The following is a 17,300-nucleotide window of genomic DNA, read 5'->3' as shown; positions in this document are numbered from 1 at the left end:
AGCATGCCTGACAGCTACCATTTCCTGTACCCCAAGGGCTCTAGCCGTCCTCACCCATGAGGTAAGCACTGTTATTATTCCCATTTTAGGTGGAAGAAGTCCAGGCTCTGAGAAGTCAAAGAAGTTACTGGAAGTAATACAGCTAGGAAGGACAACTGTCCAGGGGAGCAGAGCCCCCAGCACCCTGCCCTGGCCTGGAAGCAAGAGGGAACCTCTCTCTGACCCATGGGCATTTGGAAGTCTGACTGGTCCCCCCTGCCCCCACACCAATTCATCTCACAGCCCAAGAAGCCAGGTTTAGAAGAACATGGTCTCCGGTTTAGTGACAAGAAGACCGAGGTGCGCTTGCAGGAACTCCAGATGCTGCCCAGGCGTGGAGCTCACCCTGGAGAGTAGAAAGGGAACTCCAGCATCCCTAGCCATCAGTACCTCCCCCACCCCCCGCCCCACCCCCATAAACTTCAAGGGAACCTCTACACCACCTGCCAGGTGCCCGGAGCATAGTAGGCCCGAAGCAATACAAGCTGAATGAAAGAGCAAATGAATGAATACAAACACACACACACACACACACACACATACACACACACACGTGCACAGTTCAGCACTCTTATACATGCACAGTTATAGGCAAAGGTGCCCAGCAGAGGTGCTCAAAGCACTGAGTCATAGACAAGCATATGCAATACAGATCCCTAAATACACACACGCATGCACAAAACACACCCATGCCCACATTCACAAATCCAAATCCAAAAGAAAGACACACCAAAACACTTGCATATGTATATGCAGATATTGCGGGCAAGCATCCCTGGTCCAGATATGCACAAACACACACCTACTCACCCCCATACACGTGCACAGTGATGCCCAGATATCCTCCACCAAGACCTTGGGCCCAGGAAGGAATCTGTCTGTTCCCTGAGCCCTAGCATGCTGGAGCTTGTCAGAAAGTTCTTTGTACCCCCACTTAGCTGGCTGGTGACTGGCTCCGGGCTGCTGGACCTCCGGGCTTGGGGCCCGCCAGGCAGGAGGCAGTGCCTCCGGCAGCCCAGCAGCCCCGCGTGGGTGGGCGGGCAGGCAGCAGACTCAGAGGTCACTGGGGTGAGAGCCGGGGCTGCCCTGGCCTCCGTTTTCCTGGCTGGAATGTGAGCTGTAGGGACTGCCTCTCAGGCCTCCCTCCTCTCCCAGAGCCACCCACCAGCCCCAGGCCCAGGCCAACCCATGACCCGGAATCCTGCCAGGTTCTTGTAGCCAGAAAACTGTGGCGAGGGGGTGGTGATGGGGATGAATGACGCTCCAGGATCATGGAAGGCACACACGAATACACGGAGAGATGTGCAGGCACACACAGAAGCCGGCTGAGCTACTCACACACAAAGACACACACAAAGGCACAGGCAGGCATACAAACTCACCGGCCCACCGAAATGCACATTCAGACACACTTCCAAACACAGCAGAAAAAAGCGGACACATACATATGTAATCACACAGGCATACAGAGATACCAAGACCCTCACACAGGCGACATTTGCACACACAGCAGAGGCACACAGACACTCAGACAACACAGAGGCGGACAGCACGCATGGATCGCCACGGCTACACATCAATGCCCTCACACATGCACAGAGACACGCGCGTTCGCGCACCCAGACCCCTGTCGGCAGACCCCGCAGCCTTGGAGCACTTCCTCCTCCTCCTGGGACCAGGAGGAAATGCTGCTCTAGGCCACACTCCAACCCACATGTGGCAGGCTTGCAGGCAGGGCCTGGGAAACTGGCTTCCCACAAGAGGAAATGGTGCCGAAGCCTCCGCCAGGTGCCCGCAGCTGGGCTGCGGGCGGTCCAAGTGCACGGCTAGGAGGATGGTGGATGGGCTGAAGAGACAGCCACATGCCTTGGGTTTTGTCTCCATTAGTCACACACACGTGCGCACACACACACACACACTTTTCAAGAGTACACATAAATGTGCACCAGGCAGAGGCCCTCTCAGAACGTCAGTTTCTTCATCTGTAAAATAGGGTTTCTAATTCTTTCGCCCTTGAGGATTATGGGGATGGCATAAGGTGGCACGGGAAGGGCCAGACCAAATCGCTGCTGCCCTGGGGAGGCTGGGTCTGCAGTCTCCGCAGAATCCGCTAACGTCAGGAGCCCTGTTGGCAGGCGTGGGCTCCACACCTGGCTGCCCCCCATGCAAGGTGGCCGGCCTGGAAGCGCGGGAGCGGAGCCGCGGAGCCCTCTCCGCGGCCCGCACTGGGTGCTGCCCGGGTCAGCCGGCGCCCCGGGCAGCAGGCTCCGGCAGCCAGGAGGTCCGCGTCGGGAGCGCCCCTTCCACGCACTGCGGGCCGGCCGCGCTCAGGTTCTCCCCGCCCGGCGGCAGCCCGCAGGCTCCGCTCGGCGCTCCGTTCGGCGGCTCCCAGGGACTTGGGTCTGGGCGGTGGGCGGGGCGGGCCTGCAGCCCCGCCCCATTCGCGGCCCCTGAAACCCAGCCGCCGACAAGCTTCAGTCCCAGAAGGGAGCTGCTGTCTGAGGAGGAAACTGCATCTTCGCGGGCCAGCTACGAGAGGATCTGGGGTCGCGCTGGGCGCCCGACGGACCCTCCCCAGGGACTCGCCTGCCCCACACCGCCCGGCCTTGCCCGGCGCTCCGCGTCAGGTTCCCCAGCCGCAGCCTTACCTACGGGCTCCAGAATCCTCAGGGCTTCCAGAGGATGCTCAGCCCACCGACGGGGACCTCGGGGCAGCAGTGAGGGGGGCACCCAGCCCCCCATTCAGCTCCTGTCCTCTTGGGCCGGGGGCCTCCCCGGGGGGAAGAGCATGGTGGTTTTCCCTTGGAGCCCCCTGGCTTGGTACGTCTGAGCAGATGCCTGCCATGAGGCTCTTCACTTGCTTCCTGCAGCTTCTGGCTGGGCTGGCACTGCCGGCTGTGCCCCCCCAGGTAAGACCCCCATCCCCAGCCTGGCTTCCCTGATCTTCCCACTCCCAGTACTGGGAACAGGGGACTCTGAAATCGCAGACCCTCTCCCGGGAGCGGCACCTCCAGGGATGTCCATACCCTTCCTAGGAGCCAGGCTGGACCGTGTCCCCTGGGAAGAGACCTCAGGCTGCGCTGTCTCAGACTCCAGCTTTGGGGTCTGTCTTGGCGGGGGCAGGGAAGCCACAGGGAAGGGAGGGAGGTTTCCTGTCTGGCCCCTGGAGCCCTGGTGGCTTTGCTAAAAGCATCTCTCCACTAATCCCAGGCGGGTCCCTGGCCTTGTGGTCAGGGTCGAGGCCCCATGACCAGGCAGGCGCCCCCAGGACCTCTGACCTGGCCTGATGGAGAGGAAGCTGACTGAAGAGGCCAGTGGTGGGAAAGCTGGGCCCTGCCCCACCAGGGCTCTGGGTTGAGCCCAGGACTCCTGGGTGGGCTGGGGGCGAGACAAGGGTCCCACTGTGCCCTCTTTCCCGGGTGGGCAGCCGGAGGTCCTGAGTGCAGGGCCTGGGGAAGTGAGCAGGGCCCTTTTCCCAGGAGCTGGGTGAGTCTGGCCATGAGCCAGCTTGGGCAGTGAAATCCTGACAAAGCCAATGAGCTCCCTTCCCACTGTGATGTCCTGCTGCCCTGGGAGTCCCCAGCCCCAGCCCAGAAGTGGGTGGGCCGGGCTGTCCCTCGGGGGCGGAAGAGCCCTACCACCGCCTCCCGCCTGCCTGCTGCAGGGCTGGTCAGAGGTGTAACTTTACCGGCACACTGGCTCATGGCGCCACCGGCTCCAGCGCCTCGGCTCCCACCAGCTGATCACCGCCCCCTGGGCTCTGGCACCCAGCCAAGGCAGGCTGCACAGGGCCCAGCAGGGCTGCCTGGGGGCGGGGTAGAAGGGAGACCCCAAAGAATCCCGAGATCTTTGGGACACAGCAGGCAAAGTGTCTCCAAAAGCTTCCGGCCTCCTAGCCTTTGCAGATGAGGAAACTGAGGCCAGAGACAGCGGTAGGACCCACCCGGAGGAGCCAGCTCCGAGATGGGATGGAGAGTGGGGGCAGCGGGTGGGAAGCGGCACAGAGGAGCCTCTATGCTCTTCCACTGGGCCCCAGTGTGCAGCCAAGGTGGTCCCCTCATCTCTGCACCTTTCTGTCCGCAGCAGTGGGCCTTGTCTGCTGGGAACAGCTCATCGGAGGTGGAAGGTAAGCCTGCTGGGGTGGAAGGTGCATGGGGGGGAGTGGTTGGTACACAAGCTCACAGGGCCCTCATCCCCCAGGCCTCTGCAGAGGCTTGGAAAGGATGGCATGAAGGGTGCGTGCAGCCTGATGTCAAGCTGGGGAAAGTCGGCAAGCTGGCTGATGCCCTGGAACTCAGACAAAGCTGGTCCCACATTGAGACCCAGAGGCTTAGAGAGGTATAGTCCTGGGCCAGGGTCACCGGGCACAGCAGGGCTGGGCCTCATGTACCCAGGGCTCGTCAGGTTGGCTCAGAGCCCCTTCCCAGCATGTAATGTGAGGGGACAGATGTGATACTGGAGAGCAGCGCAGGCAGTGAGTGCCAAGGACCAGACTGGGGGTCCAGGAGATGTGGATGCAGTGGGCAAGCAGTCAAGAGGAGCAGGGAGGGGCCAGAGAACCTTCCCAGCAACCCAGCCCTGGAGGAGCTGCAGGGATCTGACCCGGCCTTTCCATTGATTACAAACAGACATAATGAGTCGCACCCTCCCTCGCCCCCCCACCCCGCGGTTGCATCAAGAGGGAATCTTCAAAGGGTGAGACATTTGCCAAAGAGACAAAAGTGCAGAAGGCAGGAGGCCCGTGCCAGGCCCCCCTGCCTTGCTCCTCCCTCCCTGCCTCTACGAGACGTGCAGCCAGGCCACACACCACTTCCCACGGAAGAAAGGGAGCATGTAGGGACGTGCGCACGCACACTCGTGGTAGCCTCTGCGAGCTGGGAACACCCTTCCCCTGCTGCCTGGTAGCCAGCCTCTCCAGGCTGAGGCCCAGGCCCCTTGGGCCCTGAGAAGGTGGGGACAGCAGCCATCCTTGACTTCACTGACACCCTCTCTCTCCCTCTGCTGGGCCTTCTGGGACGGGCACAATATGCTCTTTGGGTTTTGGGGAGGGACCCATCACCTATGCCCACCCCATGGCCTTTTTGATGTTTTTAGTATATTTTTAGTATACTTTTTAGTATATTTCAGACAACAGCTACCCAAAAGTCTGAGCCTCCATTTCCTCATCGGTAAATGGGAGCATTAGACTACATGATATCGAAGGTTCTTTTTCTCAGATTGTAGGATTCTCTGACTCCACGGAGAGGACACAGGAGCATATATATCCTGGGGTGCTGAGTGAGAAGGCTTGGAGGTGCTGATTCATTAGGGAGGCTCACCTGTCATCCTGATCATTTAGGGAACCCATATCATGACCAGGGGAAGAGATTTGGACCCCAGTTATCAGAATCCTGAAAATGCCATCCCCTCCTAACACCAGACAAGAGACAGCATGGTCTGTACTTTGCATCCACAGACACTGATTTTTACTATCACAATGACGATGGCAGTAGTATCGGGCATTTACTATAACTCTGTGCCGACCACAGGCTGTAGACTAGGAAGGCACTTGTATTCTCCTCGCTTTATGCATGAGAGCCCTGAGCCTCAGTGAGGCCCTTGGGGTGGCCCAAAGCCCCGGACACCCCTCAGTGCATGTGGCAGAGCCGGCGGGCATGGCTCTGAGCCTCCCCACGTCTCGCAGCTGAGCAGGCATGAGCAGGCTGTCCCTTGGGGCAGGCTGGCTAGGTGCCCTGCCAGGGACTGCAGAGCACACACCTGCTGGGCTCAGGCTGGTGGCCAACGGCTCTGCCCAGCCCCGTCCCTCGTCCCTGGCCTCCCCAGGTGCTGGCTTTCAGGATAAAACATTTCCTTCCTGGGGTCTCCTTCATCCTGGGTAGTAGGCAGCTGGAGCCGGACAAGGAGGCTCACCCGCAGGGCTGGCAAGGGAGCTGAGAGCAGCCCCAGGAGCAGCAGCCAGGCGCCTGCCTGGGCCACAGCTTCCCATTCCTGTCCCCAAGCCCGGGCCTCCGAGCAGGTCTGGGGCCAGAGGAAGTGCTCTCTCAGGAGCAGCTGAGCGGAGCTCTTTGCCGAGGGGCTCAGCCTGCATCTGGGAGCGGTCGGGTCACGGTGCCCCTGCAGTAGGCCTTTCACCTGGTCCCCTTTGTTTCCCCAACACGCCCAGACAACAGCCCCCAGGGAGGAGCTGCCCTCTTTCCCGGTGGCTGCCAGGTGAGGCAGGCCCAGCCCTCCTCCATCTCAGCCCTCTCCCCCACACTGCCCGGCCACGTGGCCCAGAAAGGGGCAAACCTCCGGGCCCTGGAGCCCGGGGCCTGTTGACGCATCAGTCCACATGGTGGGTGTGTGGGGGAAGGAATCCTTTTTTCTGCCTCCGAGGCGGCCCTGCCAGCTGCGCTGAACCTGGCCGAGGCCCCACAGCCCAGCCGGGTGGGAGTTGGCCTGGAGGAGGGGAGGGGACTGGGCTGTCCTTTCTCTGCCGCTGTCCCGCTCTCACATGGCTGCACCCCAGGCAGCAGCCTGATCCTTCTATGGCACCTTGGCAGCTGGCTCGTCTTCCGCTGTTTATGTTTTCGAAGGCGGAGATGAAACGTTCAGAGTTACATCGTGCTCGTGGAGAGTTTAGACTGAACACGCACTCAGTTCAGTTACGAGAGGGCCGCTCTCCTCCGGCCTCTCCATGCGGAAGCCAGCCTCCCTGGGGCTCTGGGCCGCCTGTGGGGAGAGGGCCTTGCTTCCCACTTGGGGTCCAGCAAGGCTGAGCCAGGGCCCGGAGAGGGAGGACCAGGGAGACCTCTTGTCCCCCTCCCATCCCCGGGCCCAGCCCTCGTGCCCCCTAAGCAGACGGGGCAGAATGGAGCCTCAGACGCCCAGATAAGCGTGGTTTATTGCTCTGTGGCCGCTGCAGCCAGCTCCACGTGGACACACCGCCTCTCGGGTGTTTTTCACCCGCTTGCAGCCTTTCCCAAGGGCCTCTGCTAGGGCTGAAGTTTATGTTTCCTCTGAGATTACCCGGAGACTCACGTCCTCGTAGGCTCAGTGGAATGGACTTCGGCCCCAGCCACCTCCTAGGAAGGCCAGGGAAGGAAGCCAGGGGCTGTCAGGAGAGGCCAGTGCTCGGGGGCAGAGGCGGCAGGGTCCCCAGGTGGCCCAGCTTCCCTGTCCTCCCCCGCCAGCTGAGAACAGCCATCAGACGCAGGGCAGGATGACCCATGACTGGAAATGTGTCTCTGCCCGCCGTCTCAAGGCTGGGCTGGGCTGCATGCCTGGAATCATAGGCTGGCTGTCCGAGCTGGGAGAGCTCTTCTATCCCAACCTGCTTCTCATTCCCCCAGCTAAGGAAACTGATATACCCGGAAAGGTGCAGTGACCTCCCCAAGGTCACACAGCCAGTGCCCGGCTAGGGTTAGCAGCCAGGTCTCCCGGCTCTGTCTCCTGACTTCCTGTGAGCCTGTTTGGGGCCAGGCTCCGGTCCCTCCAGTGAAGGAGCAGTGTTTTTTGAGAGACTCCAGACCAGCCCCCAAAATATCCCAGTCACGACCACCAGGACCTGGTGGGGGTCGGGGATGTCCCTGATAATCTTCAGTGAACCATCATCCAACCAATCAGTAATCGCTCAGCCTGTGTTTACTGGGTGCTTGGATCCCTGTCTTCAAGGAGACTCAACTTGCTTGTAAAGGCGATAAGAGCCACCAGTGATGGAGATAAGGCGGCCCTTGGGGCTGAGTTATGCTCAAAGGAGGAACATCTGTTCACACTGGACAAGTAGGAGAAGGCTTCGGGGGGGAGTCAGGGAGATGGGCCTTGAGAAGTGGGGGGGTGGGCTTTATTTGGTTAGAAATGAGAAGGGGGCCAGGATTGTGGACCAAAATTGGGCATCACGGTGGTGCGGCCCGAGCTCGTGCAAGGGTAGTCCGACCAAAATGGAGCGCGGCAGCGGGGCACATTGCTGGCTGCCTGTCTTGGCCACCAGGCAGAGGAGTTGGCCCAGAGTGGGGCAGGAGAGAAGGACCAAGTGAAAGGCCAACCCCGCCAGTGGGACTCTGCTAGACCATCTTGCAGAACTTGCAGAACTGCCTGTTTTCTGCCAAGTCCCCAGGACCAAGGAAGCACCAGGTGGGGCCTGATAAAGATCCAGAGGGCCTGGGGAGCTGCCAGGGCACGCTCCTCGCAGCTCCAAGGCACCATGGCAGAGAGTAGAGCCGAGAGTTCAAGACACTGAGGAATTCTATTCCGCTGGGATTTTCATCAGCAGATGAGCTAAAGGGCCAGCTGTTGTCCCAGAGGGATCACATCAGGAGTTCAGAACAGAGGGAGTTCACAGCGGCTGGGGGCTTCCTGGAGGAGGGCATGTGGGCAGAACCTGGAAGGCCCCTGCAGGTCCTGGGGAGCCGGGCCTGGGGCTTCAAGGATCAGGGCCCCTCCTGGCCTAACCTCGCCCTCTGTGTGTCTCCTCGCAGTGGTGCCCTTCCAGGAGGTGTGGGGCCGCAGCTACTGCCGGGCGCTGGAGAGGCTGGTGGACATCGTGTCTGTGTACCCCAGTGAGGTGGAGCACATGTTCAGCCCGTCCTGCGTCTCCCTGCTGCGCTGCACCGGCTGCTGTGGCGACGAGAACCTGCACTGTGTGCCCGTGGAGACGGTCAATGTCACCATGCAGGTAGCGAGGCTCTCCTCCCTGGGCCCTGACGTCCACACCCTGCTCAGAAGGCCACCGAACCTGCCCCAAGAGGGGGCCTGGGGAGGGAAGGAGGGCGGGCCAGGGTCACAGGTCCATGCTCTTAACCACAGGGCCCCTCCTTCCTGAGATGCTGGGATACCTGGTTGAGGTTGGAAAAGAAATCCGTTCAGATTCCAGGAGTCCCTCTTTAGGAGTTCCCTCGTGGCCCAGTGGTTGTCCCTGTTGGGGCTTGGGTCCCTACTATGGCTCGGATTAGATCCCTGGTGTGGGAGCTTCCACATGCCATGGGCATGGCCAAAAATAAAAGAGAAGTCCTTGTTTATACCAGGAACACTCGGTGTCCTCCTGAGCTTCGCTTACACACCAGCACACACAATGGGGTTTTGAGTCCTTGTCGAGTAATGCCAAGCACTGTGCTAGTGCTTCGTATTGTTACCTCGGCACTCAGCCCTGGAGCCAAGTGATAGTCCCATTTCACAGATGAGGAACTCGAGGTGCAGGATCTTATTTCACTTGCTCAGCAGGTCGAAGGGTCAAGATTTGAACAGAGGTCTTACTGCCTCCAGAGCGTGGGCTCCCGTGGCTACACTATTGCAATGCGGTGGCCCCGGGGAAGGGAGAGAAAGGGGAGGTCCATCTGCAGCTGGGAGGGCTGTTCGCCCTCAAAGCGGGATGAGGGTGTGCAGTTCAAAGTCTGGTGGGAAATAGGGAGTCCGGTGCTTCCCCAGAGGAGGGTAGAGGGAGTATTGGGAACCCACGGGCCACCCCCCAATTCAGGCGGCCAACCTTTCTCTCCCCGCAGCTCCTGAAGATCCGCTCTGGGGACCGGCCCTCCTACGTGGAGCTGACATTCTCTCAGCACGTGCGCTGCGAGTGCAGGTGGGTCCTGGGGTGTGGCAGGGACAGTCCCCACGCACTTGGCAGCTTCAGCCCAGGGGCTGCCCATTCCTGCTTCAGGCCACACTTCCTTCCTGGCTGAGGCAGGCCAGGGAGACCGGGGGCCAGGGGCAGTTGCCTTGTGTCTCCCCAGCAGCTGGTTTTGCCCCGGGAAGTGGTCCCAGCAGCTGGAGCACAGCTGCCAAGAAGCCACAGGGACAAAGGGAGCTGGGGTCCCTCCCAGACTTGCAGGGGGCTCGGGGCCCACCCTCTCCGACCCTGAGCAGGAGGTGGCTGCCACAGCCCTAGCAGAGGTGCCTGGATTTAGTTGTAGGCCAGGCTGGTGCCTACAGGAGGGGTAGCTGGGCTGAGAAGCACAAGACGACAAGCCTGGGTGGGAGGAAAGGGACAGAGGGAAGAAGGCCCTGGCTTTCTTTCAAGTCACACCCCTGCCTGGCAGAGCCTCTCATTGGCACCAGTCTTGCTGTGGGTGCCCAAGGCACTCTGCACGTTAGTTACCGGGAGCAGCAGGGCCAGCACTGCCAACCAGGCTCAGGGAAGAGAAAAATGGGCTCAGGTGCTCTCCTGGTGCCCCTCAGCCATGGATGGAGGCGCCAGGCCAGAGGTCCCAAGCCCTATCGGGGGGCAGGAAGAGGGGAGGATCTCCATTTATGGGGCACCTACTCTGTGCCTTGAGGCACTTGAATGTGTTTTCTCATTTATTTAACAAACATCTATGGAGCACCTACTGTATGCTAGGCACTGTCCCAGATGCCTGGGTACAGTAGTGAGCAAGACACACCAGGTCCCTGCTCTCATAACAACCCCAGGAGGTAGGTACTATTGGCGTCCCATTGTGCGGATGAGGAAACCGAGGCTCGGTGTGATTCTGTGATTTGTCACAGCTAGTGAGTCAACCCCAGCCTGTCTGACTCCTAAGCCTGCCCCTTTCCTGCTCCCTGTCATGGCCATGGCCTCACTCTTCAGGAGTCCCAGACTGCCCTGGCCTTGGTCCTGCCTAGAGTCCAGGACACTGGCCACCCCTCGTGGACCTGTACCACTGTTAGAGGCCCTGCCTCAGTCTGTTTCCTCCTGTCTGTCCTTAGCCGTGTAACAATAGTTCAGTAATGAACCCTTTCAGACACAGTACTGGACAATGACCTTTCACCTCCCACATCACCTTTGCCCTCACAGTTGGTCTATTAGGGCAGGTAGATGAGGAGACTGAGGGCCCTAGAGTGTCTCTGACTGGTCCCAGATGGCAGAGACAGGACCAGGCAGTTTCAGGAAGGGCTGGTACCGTATCCTGGCTCCCCCCAGCCCTAAAGCTGACTGCACCACACTGCCCCATGCCCTCACCCTGGTTCCCAGGGAAGACTGAGGCTCCGTCCCCTTTCAGAGGGCTGGGCAACAGGGCTACCTTTCTCCTCTCTCGGGGTCAACAGCCACAGCCCTGAGAGGCAGAGCCAGGACAAGCTTGGCGACTGTGGGGCCTGTGCTCCCCTCCCTTCACCCCACTCCTCACCTGAGCCCCTTGCTGTTGCCTGCAGCGTCACACATCTCCAGGATGGGGGTGCAGCTGTGCCCTGACAGGTGGCCTTGCCCCTCTTTCATGGTCTGAGGAGACTCCCAGAGGGCATTCTGGAAGGAAGAGCAGGCACAAGGGAAGAGAGTGAAACAAGAAAGGTGGCAGAAAGGAGAGTCAGTCCCCTGATTTGACGCCAAGAGGGAGAGTAGAGCAGAGGGTGTGGAGAGGACCCCAAGAGGGCATTCACACCTCTCTGCATGGGGTCACCAGAGCCTAGAGTGGGAGCCCCAGGCCCCAGACTTCTGGGCATCGCTCCCTCACTGGCTCCATGCTACCCCCTAGTGGCTTCAATGCCAACTACAGGATCGGCACTAGCGAGGTCAGAGGGGAGATGGGGGGGCCAGGCAGCCCCCACTGCTGCTTTTCTGACTCTCCCCTGCCCTTATCTCTGTTTTCCCAGACCTCTGCGGGAGAAGATGAAGCCAGAAAGGTAAGTGGCCTGGCTGGGGCACCGGGCTGTTCTCGGGCCTGCCAGCCCCTGTCCTAGCATGGGGGCCCCCAGCCACTCTGTCCTGACGCTTTTGGCTTATTGCAGGAGGAGACCCAAGGGCAGGGGGAAGAGGAAGAGAGAGAAGCAGAGACACACAGACTGCCACCTGTGAGTGCGCGGGGGCCCAGGGATGGCAAGGAGGCTGGGCCAGAGGGGAGCCCTGCCCTGCTGGCAGGGACCAGTGGTCGGGCAGGGGCAGAGCCAGGCTGGGGCAGTCGTGGGGGCCAGAACAGCGAGCTGCACACCTAGAGATTCTAGGGCCTAGGAAGCCTCAGGTGACCCAGGACAAGAATCAGGAAGCCTCGGTCCTTGTCCTGGCTTAGCTCTAAGTCTCTGTGTGGCCTTGAGCAAGTCATGTCACCTCTCTGAGCCCAGTTTTTCTCTGTGTAGAATGAGCAGTCAGGGGGTCCCTCAAGCATTCAGTCGTTCTACAAACATTTTCCAGGTACTTCCTATGTGCCAGGTACTTCAGTGGGCAAACCAACAAGATTCTCGCTCTTTCAGTGCTTACATTCTAGCGATAAATAGTCCAACAGGAGTTCAGTGGGCTAAGAACCTGACTAGTATCCATGAGGATGCAGATCCGATCCTTGGCCCTGCTCAGTGGGTTAAGGATCCGGCATTGCCGTGAGCTGTGGTGTAGGTCGCAGACGCGGCTTGGATCCTGCGTGGCTATGGCTGTGGAGTAGGGGTCCAATTCGACCCCTAGCCCAGGAACTTCTATATGCCACAGGTGCAGCCTTAAAAAAAAAAATAAAAAAAGAAAGAAAGAAAAGAAAAGAAAAGAAAATGCCTAGCAGCTGAAAACTTAGCCAGAGCCATTTCCTGTCGGCCCTGGGGAAGGTGCAGCCCCCATTGGCTCCCAGGCCAGTGTTTCTTCCACCTTCCTGGGCCTGGGGGTCCACTCGCTTCCCTTTCCTTCTCCGAGTTACCTGCCCACTTGGCGTCACATCTGGAGGCCTAGGCTGGAGTCCAGGCCTGCGTCCTGGGAGTCAAGGATTTGAGGAGGGAAACCCCAAATCTGGGAGAGTAAATAGTAAAAATATTCCCCTGCGCAGTAACTCAGTCACACAGCGCTTCTCCTTCAGGGCCCGCCTCCTCCCAGCAGCAGGACGCGGGAAAGCATCTCCCGCTGTGGGATGGGGTTGTGACCCCTGAGCCCACACGGGAGACTTCCACCTCCTCCCTGATGATGGGGAGGCTGAGGAGGTTGGGCCCCCACAGGCTCCTGGCCCTTGTTTCTCCCTGGGCCCAAGCAGCAACTGGGGGGCAAGGGGGCTGGCAGTGTAGTCAGTGCAGGGTTCCCCCACCAGGCAGCCCAGAGAGAGAGGGTGCCGGTCCTCTATCTGGAGGCAGCAGTCTTCAAACGTTTCATTCGTCCCATTCGGGAATCTCTTGAAAGAACTTCAAAAACCCATGTGCTCCTTTGTTCATTTTTAAGTTGACATTAAACTTTTTCAGAGTTCCCGTCGTGGCTCAGGGGTTAACAAACCCAATTAGTCTACATGGGGATGCAGGTTCGATTCCTGGCCTCACTCAGTGGGTCAAGGATCCAGCATTGCCGTGAGCTGTGGTGTAGGTCGCAGATTTGGCCCAGATCCCACGTTGCTGTGGCTGTGGCTCCAATGCAGCCCCTAGCCTGGGAACTTCCATGTGCCACGAGTGCAGCCCTAAAAAGCAAAAAAATAAAAAGTAAAAAGAAAGAAAAAATTAAAATTTTCACCAATGTTATAAATAGTTGCAAAGGATATAATTTCTGGCCTATTAAAAATATTAATATTTTAATAGAAAGCCATTACATCACTCTCCAGATGTATCCCTTTGGAATAAGGCATCCTAAGTTAATACTTATCATCATCCAGTTTTTAAAAAATGAACAACAGCAATAGCAAAAAGAGGATGAACTCTCCTTTAATAATTGCATATTTCCATTGCTTCTTTTTTCCTTGAACTTGTCTTTCATTTTACTTTCCCCACAGGATTCAGCCTAATGTAATATTTTTTTTAATATTCAAAAGTCTTTTATGTATCACCTTGTCAGATGTATCCGCCACAACCGTGGTATATAAGTTTGAATTATCTTCAATTTCCTGTGAGCGGAAGACCCCAAAGTAAATTTTCTCGTGGAATGAATGATCACAGTAATTATTAGGAGTACCATCTGATCACAACAGCACAGACACACCGTATTTTATTAACTGCTAATCCCAAGAGTGCAGTCAATCTTATAGGGAAGACACCTCAATGAGGCGGGCTTAGCCATTCTTCTCAATTAGTTAATGAACCCGGTATTGAATCTTACTTCCTGCCAGATTGAGACAGGATTCAACAGAGTTCCATTCCTGTTCAGCATTTTTTAAGTAGAAGCAAAGGTTGCGAAACCACGTTCGCATGAATAAGCAGATGGGACCGTATGTCATTCAATCGCTTGAACTCCTTCCAAGTTATTTGCCAAAAACCTCAAGGTGATTCTGCTACAAAAATGACTTCTCGTGACCTATTAGCTGACAATTTGGTTAAGCCGTTCTTCACTTTTGCTGAGAGCAGACTTGGAAACCACCTGCCTTGCAAAAGGCTTGGTTACCCAGTCACGCACATACTTCCTTTCTCAATGCCTACACCAATGCCCCCAATTGTTCTCTTATTGGGGGCCTCCCCCCAACCCTTTTTACCTTGGGGCAAAGTACCTTAACAGGATTGGGAATGGACTAGATGCTTCCTGCCTTTCTAAGGGAGAAGAGCAGGTGGGAACAGCAGGAGGGAGGCAGACCTCAGGTGGGGCAGACCGCAGGGAAGCAGAGCCCTCCCACGGGCTTCAGGCCGAGTCCGTGTGACGGCTGCAAACGCATGATATCCCTTTGTGACCAGCAATCCTCACACACCCCTGGGACAGTCTTCAGGTACATCTAGGGGTTCCCACCTCCTCGTTTGAAGACTGCTGTCCCTCAGTAACCAGAGGCAGTGGTGCGTGGAGCCAGCCTGGGTTCAAAGCTGGCTCTGTCATTGACTAGCTGTGTGACTTTGGGCCAGTTTCTTAACCGCTCTGAGCCTCAACTTTCCTCTTTGGCAAAAGGGTGATAGTAACAGTGCCCTTCTCCTGGGAGGCTGGTAAGGGTCAACGAGAGGGCTTAGCGCAGGGCTGGGTAAGTGCTTGGTGCAGGGTAGCTCCCAGCTTCTTCTTGGCCTCGTGCAAGCAGAGACCAGGCCCGCTGCCATCTTCCTGTGCTCCCTGTCCAAGCTTCCCCTCTGGGTTTGTACCCCTCCCATAGGAGGGCCCCCACCCTCGACACTGGGCTAACACCCCCTTTCTGTGTTTGGTCTCTGGCAGGTGCGGTGATACTGTTCCCCGGAGGTAACCAGCCCCTCGGAGGAGAGAGACGGAGACCCCACGCCCGGCTCGTGTATTTATTACCGTTACACTCTCAGTTACCTCCCTGCTGGCACCTGCCCTCTATTTATTAGCCAAGTGTATCCCTGCTGAATGACTCACTCCCTTCAAGATGAGGGGCAGGAAGGGACAGGACCCTCAGGAATTCAGTGCCTTAAACAGAACGTGAGAGAAAGAAAGAAGACAGATCCACGCGTGCGTCATCTGGGGAAGAAGCAAGACTTGTGGCTTTGTGAGGGGCGTGTCACACCCCAGAGGCCTGAGGGTCTCCAGGGTGCTGGAGAGGGAGGGACGGGGGGGACATGCCACCTGTCCCCAGGGCCTTGGGCTCTGCCGGGACCAGCAGCCCTTGCCTGGGGAGCTCCCTGCCGGGATGAGGGTGGAGGAGCCTTCTCTGGCCGCCGTGGCCCCTGCCGGGAGGGCGGGCAAGCAGCAGCCCCGCGCCCTGGAGACAGGATGTTCAGCTCTGGAGACCAGTGGTTGCCTGGGGGCCTTTGCCACTCCTTGTCCCCTAGGTCTCGCCTCATATCTTACCACCGCTTGTGCTGGGACATTGCTCTTTATGCCAAGGCATCCCCACCTGCCCCTCTCGGGGACGCAGGCAGAGAGGGCCCAGGCTGGTCATGGAGCAAGCTGTCCCCGCGAGGCCGTCTGACCGCCAAGCCAGATTCTCTTGAATAAAGTACTCTAGTCTGGAAGCGGCTTTCCAGGGGAGTGAGTGTGACCACGAGAGCAGAGGGCAACAGCGGGAATGGGAGCAGTACGGGACAAAAAGGAACCGTGGGCCGCAAGGCTGCCCATGGCCCGGCTCCAGCCTGCCCCTGCCCTTCCCTGGCCTTCTTCTTCCAGCTGCTTTAGGCACCACCCTGAGGCCCATGCCTCCCAGAAAGAGGGTTTCCTAAGATGGAGCCTTGGCCCCAAACTTGGGGGCACCTGACCCCGGTCAACCCCAAACACTCTCAAATTCAAGAACATGGTCCCGGAGTTCCCGTTGTGGCACCGCGGAAACAAATCCGACTAGGAACCATGAGGTTGCGGGTTCGATCCCTGGCCTTGCTCAGTGGGTTGCGGATCCAGCGTTGCTGTGAGCTGTGGTGTAGGTCGCAGACGCAGCTCGGATCCCAAGTTGCTGAGGCTGTGGTGTAGGCCAGCCCCTGCAGCTCTGCTTTGACCCCTAGCCTGGAAACCTCCCTATGCTGTGGTATGGCCCTAAAAAGCGAAAAAAAAAAAAAAAAAAAAAAAAAAGAGCATGGTCCCCTTCCTCTCCCCACAGGGCCACCTTACACCCCACCCCGTGCCTGGCCCTCTAGACCCCAACTGAACGGGGGCGCCCAGATTCCACACCTCCTGGCCCCAGCGCCTGAACTGCAGCTCTCCAGCCCGCTCTGGCTGCTGAGGGCAGGGATTGACAGGTGTTTGTTAACTGATTTCTTGCTCCTTTTATCTCCCGTCTTCCTCTGTCTTCCTCCTGAGCACCTTGGCATGAAATGAGAAAGAAAAGAAGATGTTTTTTTTCTTTTTTGGTCCAAACTGCACACTGTCCGACTCCCTTAAGCCTCTGGTGTGTTTGTTTTATGTCGTGTTGTGGGAAGGGGAGTCCCCATTCTCTCTCCCTGCAGGCTGCTCAGGACGAAGTCACAGAGGCCAGGGGCCAGGGGCCCACCTCAGGCTTTGGAGGGAAGCCATGGCCCGTCCAGCGGGTGGATAGGGTGGGGTGGGGCGGGGTGGCCCTGCCAAGGCAGCTGCCCCCAGTGGGCTGTTCACCGAGGCCCGCCCCCTACCCCCAGGCCCCCAGGACTTTCTGGTCAGAAGGTGCTTCTGGCTGGTGATCACAGGGTGGGCGTGGGCCAGCCCCAGGGAACCCACACTTGGCGGAAGAAACGCACTTTCTCTCCTGCTTCTTCATTCCTGGGCGGCACCGCTTCTGAGCCGTGGCCTCTGGGGGGCTGAAAGCTGAGATGAGCACCCCTTCCCCTTCGTCAGGCTCTGACACAGCCTCAGGGACACTAGCCCAGCCCTTGTAGCATCTCCAAGGCTCTCCGCTTCCAAAATTACCCGCATGGAGGTCCACCTCCTCTTCCAGAGCAGCCACCCCTGGAGAGAGCTGGAGAGCGACCAGGGGAGCAGCCTGAGGCCAGAAGAAAAGTCTGCTTCCGTGGCCAGAGCCTCACAGTAGGAAAGGAGCTGCCTGGTCCCTCTGACCACACAGATAATTTAGGTCCTAGAAGGTCCTTTTCTTTTGCTC

At 58.4% G+C, this 17,300-nt stretch overlaps 1 protein-coding gene across 2 annotated transcripts; it reads left to right on the top strand.

Moving 5' to 3' along the window:
- The first annotated feature begins 2,521 nt into the window (after nt 1-2,521).
- PGF (placental growth factor) lies at nt 2,522-15,753 on the top strand. Of its 2 annotated transcripts, XM_001925764.6 has the most exons (7): nt 2,522-2,948; nt 4,123-4,165; nt 8,496-8,692; nt 9,516-9,592; nt 11,578-11,607; nt 11,713-11,775; nt 14,996-15,753. In XM_001925764.6, the coding sequence occupies exons 1-7, from the start codon at nt 2,874-2,876 to the stop codon at nt 15,021-15,023; spliced, it is 513 nt and encodes a 170-aa protein (XP_001925799.1). In that variant the 5' UTR covers nt 2,522-2,873; the 3' UTR covers nt 15,024-15,753. The 2 variants fall into 2 exon arrangements, with proteins under 2 accessions (XP_001925799.1, XP_003356799.1); XM_003356751.5 differs by lacking the exon at nt 11,713-11,775.
- The last annotated feature ends 1,547 nt before the right edge of the window (nt 15,754-17,300 follow it).

This window comes from Sus scrofa, chromosome 7 (assembly GCF_054392235.1).
Source record: "Sus scrofa isolate SSC_HxYL_T2T_F1_AM1 chromosome 7, Sscrofa_HxYL_maternal_Yorkshire_Landrace_v2.0, whole genome shotgun sequence".
NCBI classification, from domain to species: domain Eukaryota; kingdom Metazoa; phylum Chordata; class Mammalia; order Artiodactyla; family Suidae; genus Sus; species Sus scrofa.
Note: the sequence above shows the minus strand (reverse complement) of the source record. Positions and strands in the feature narration are given on the sequence as shown.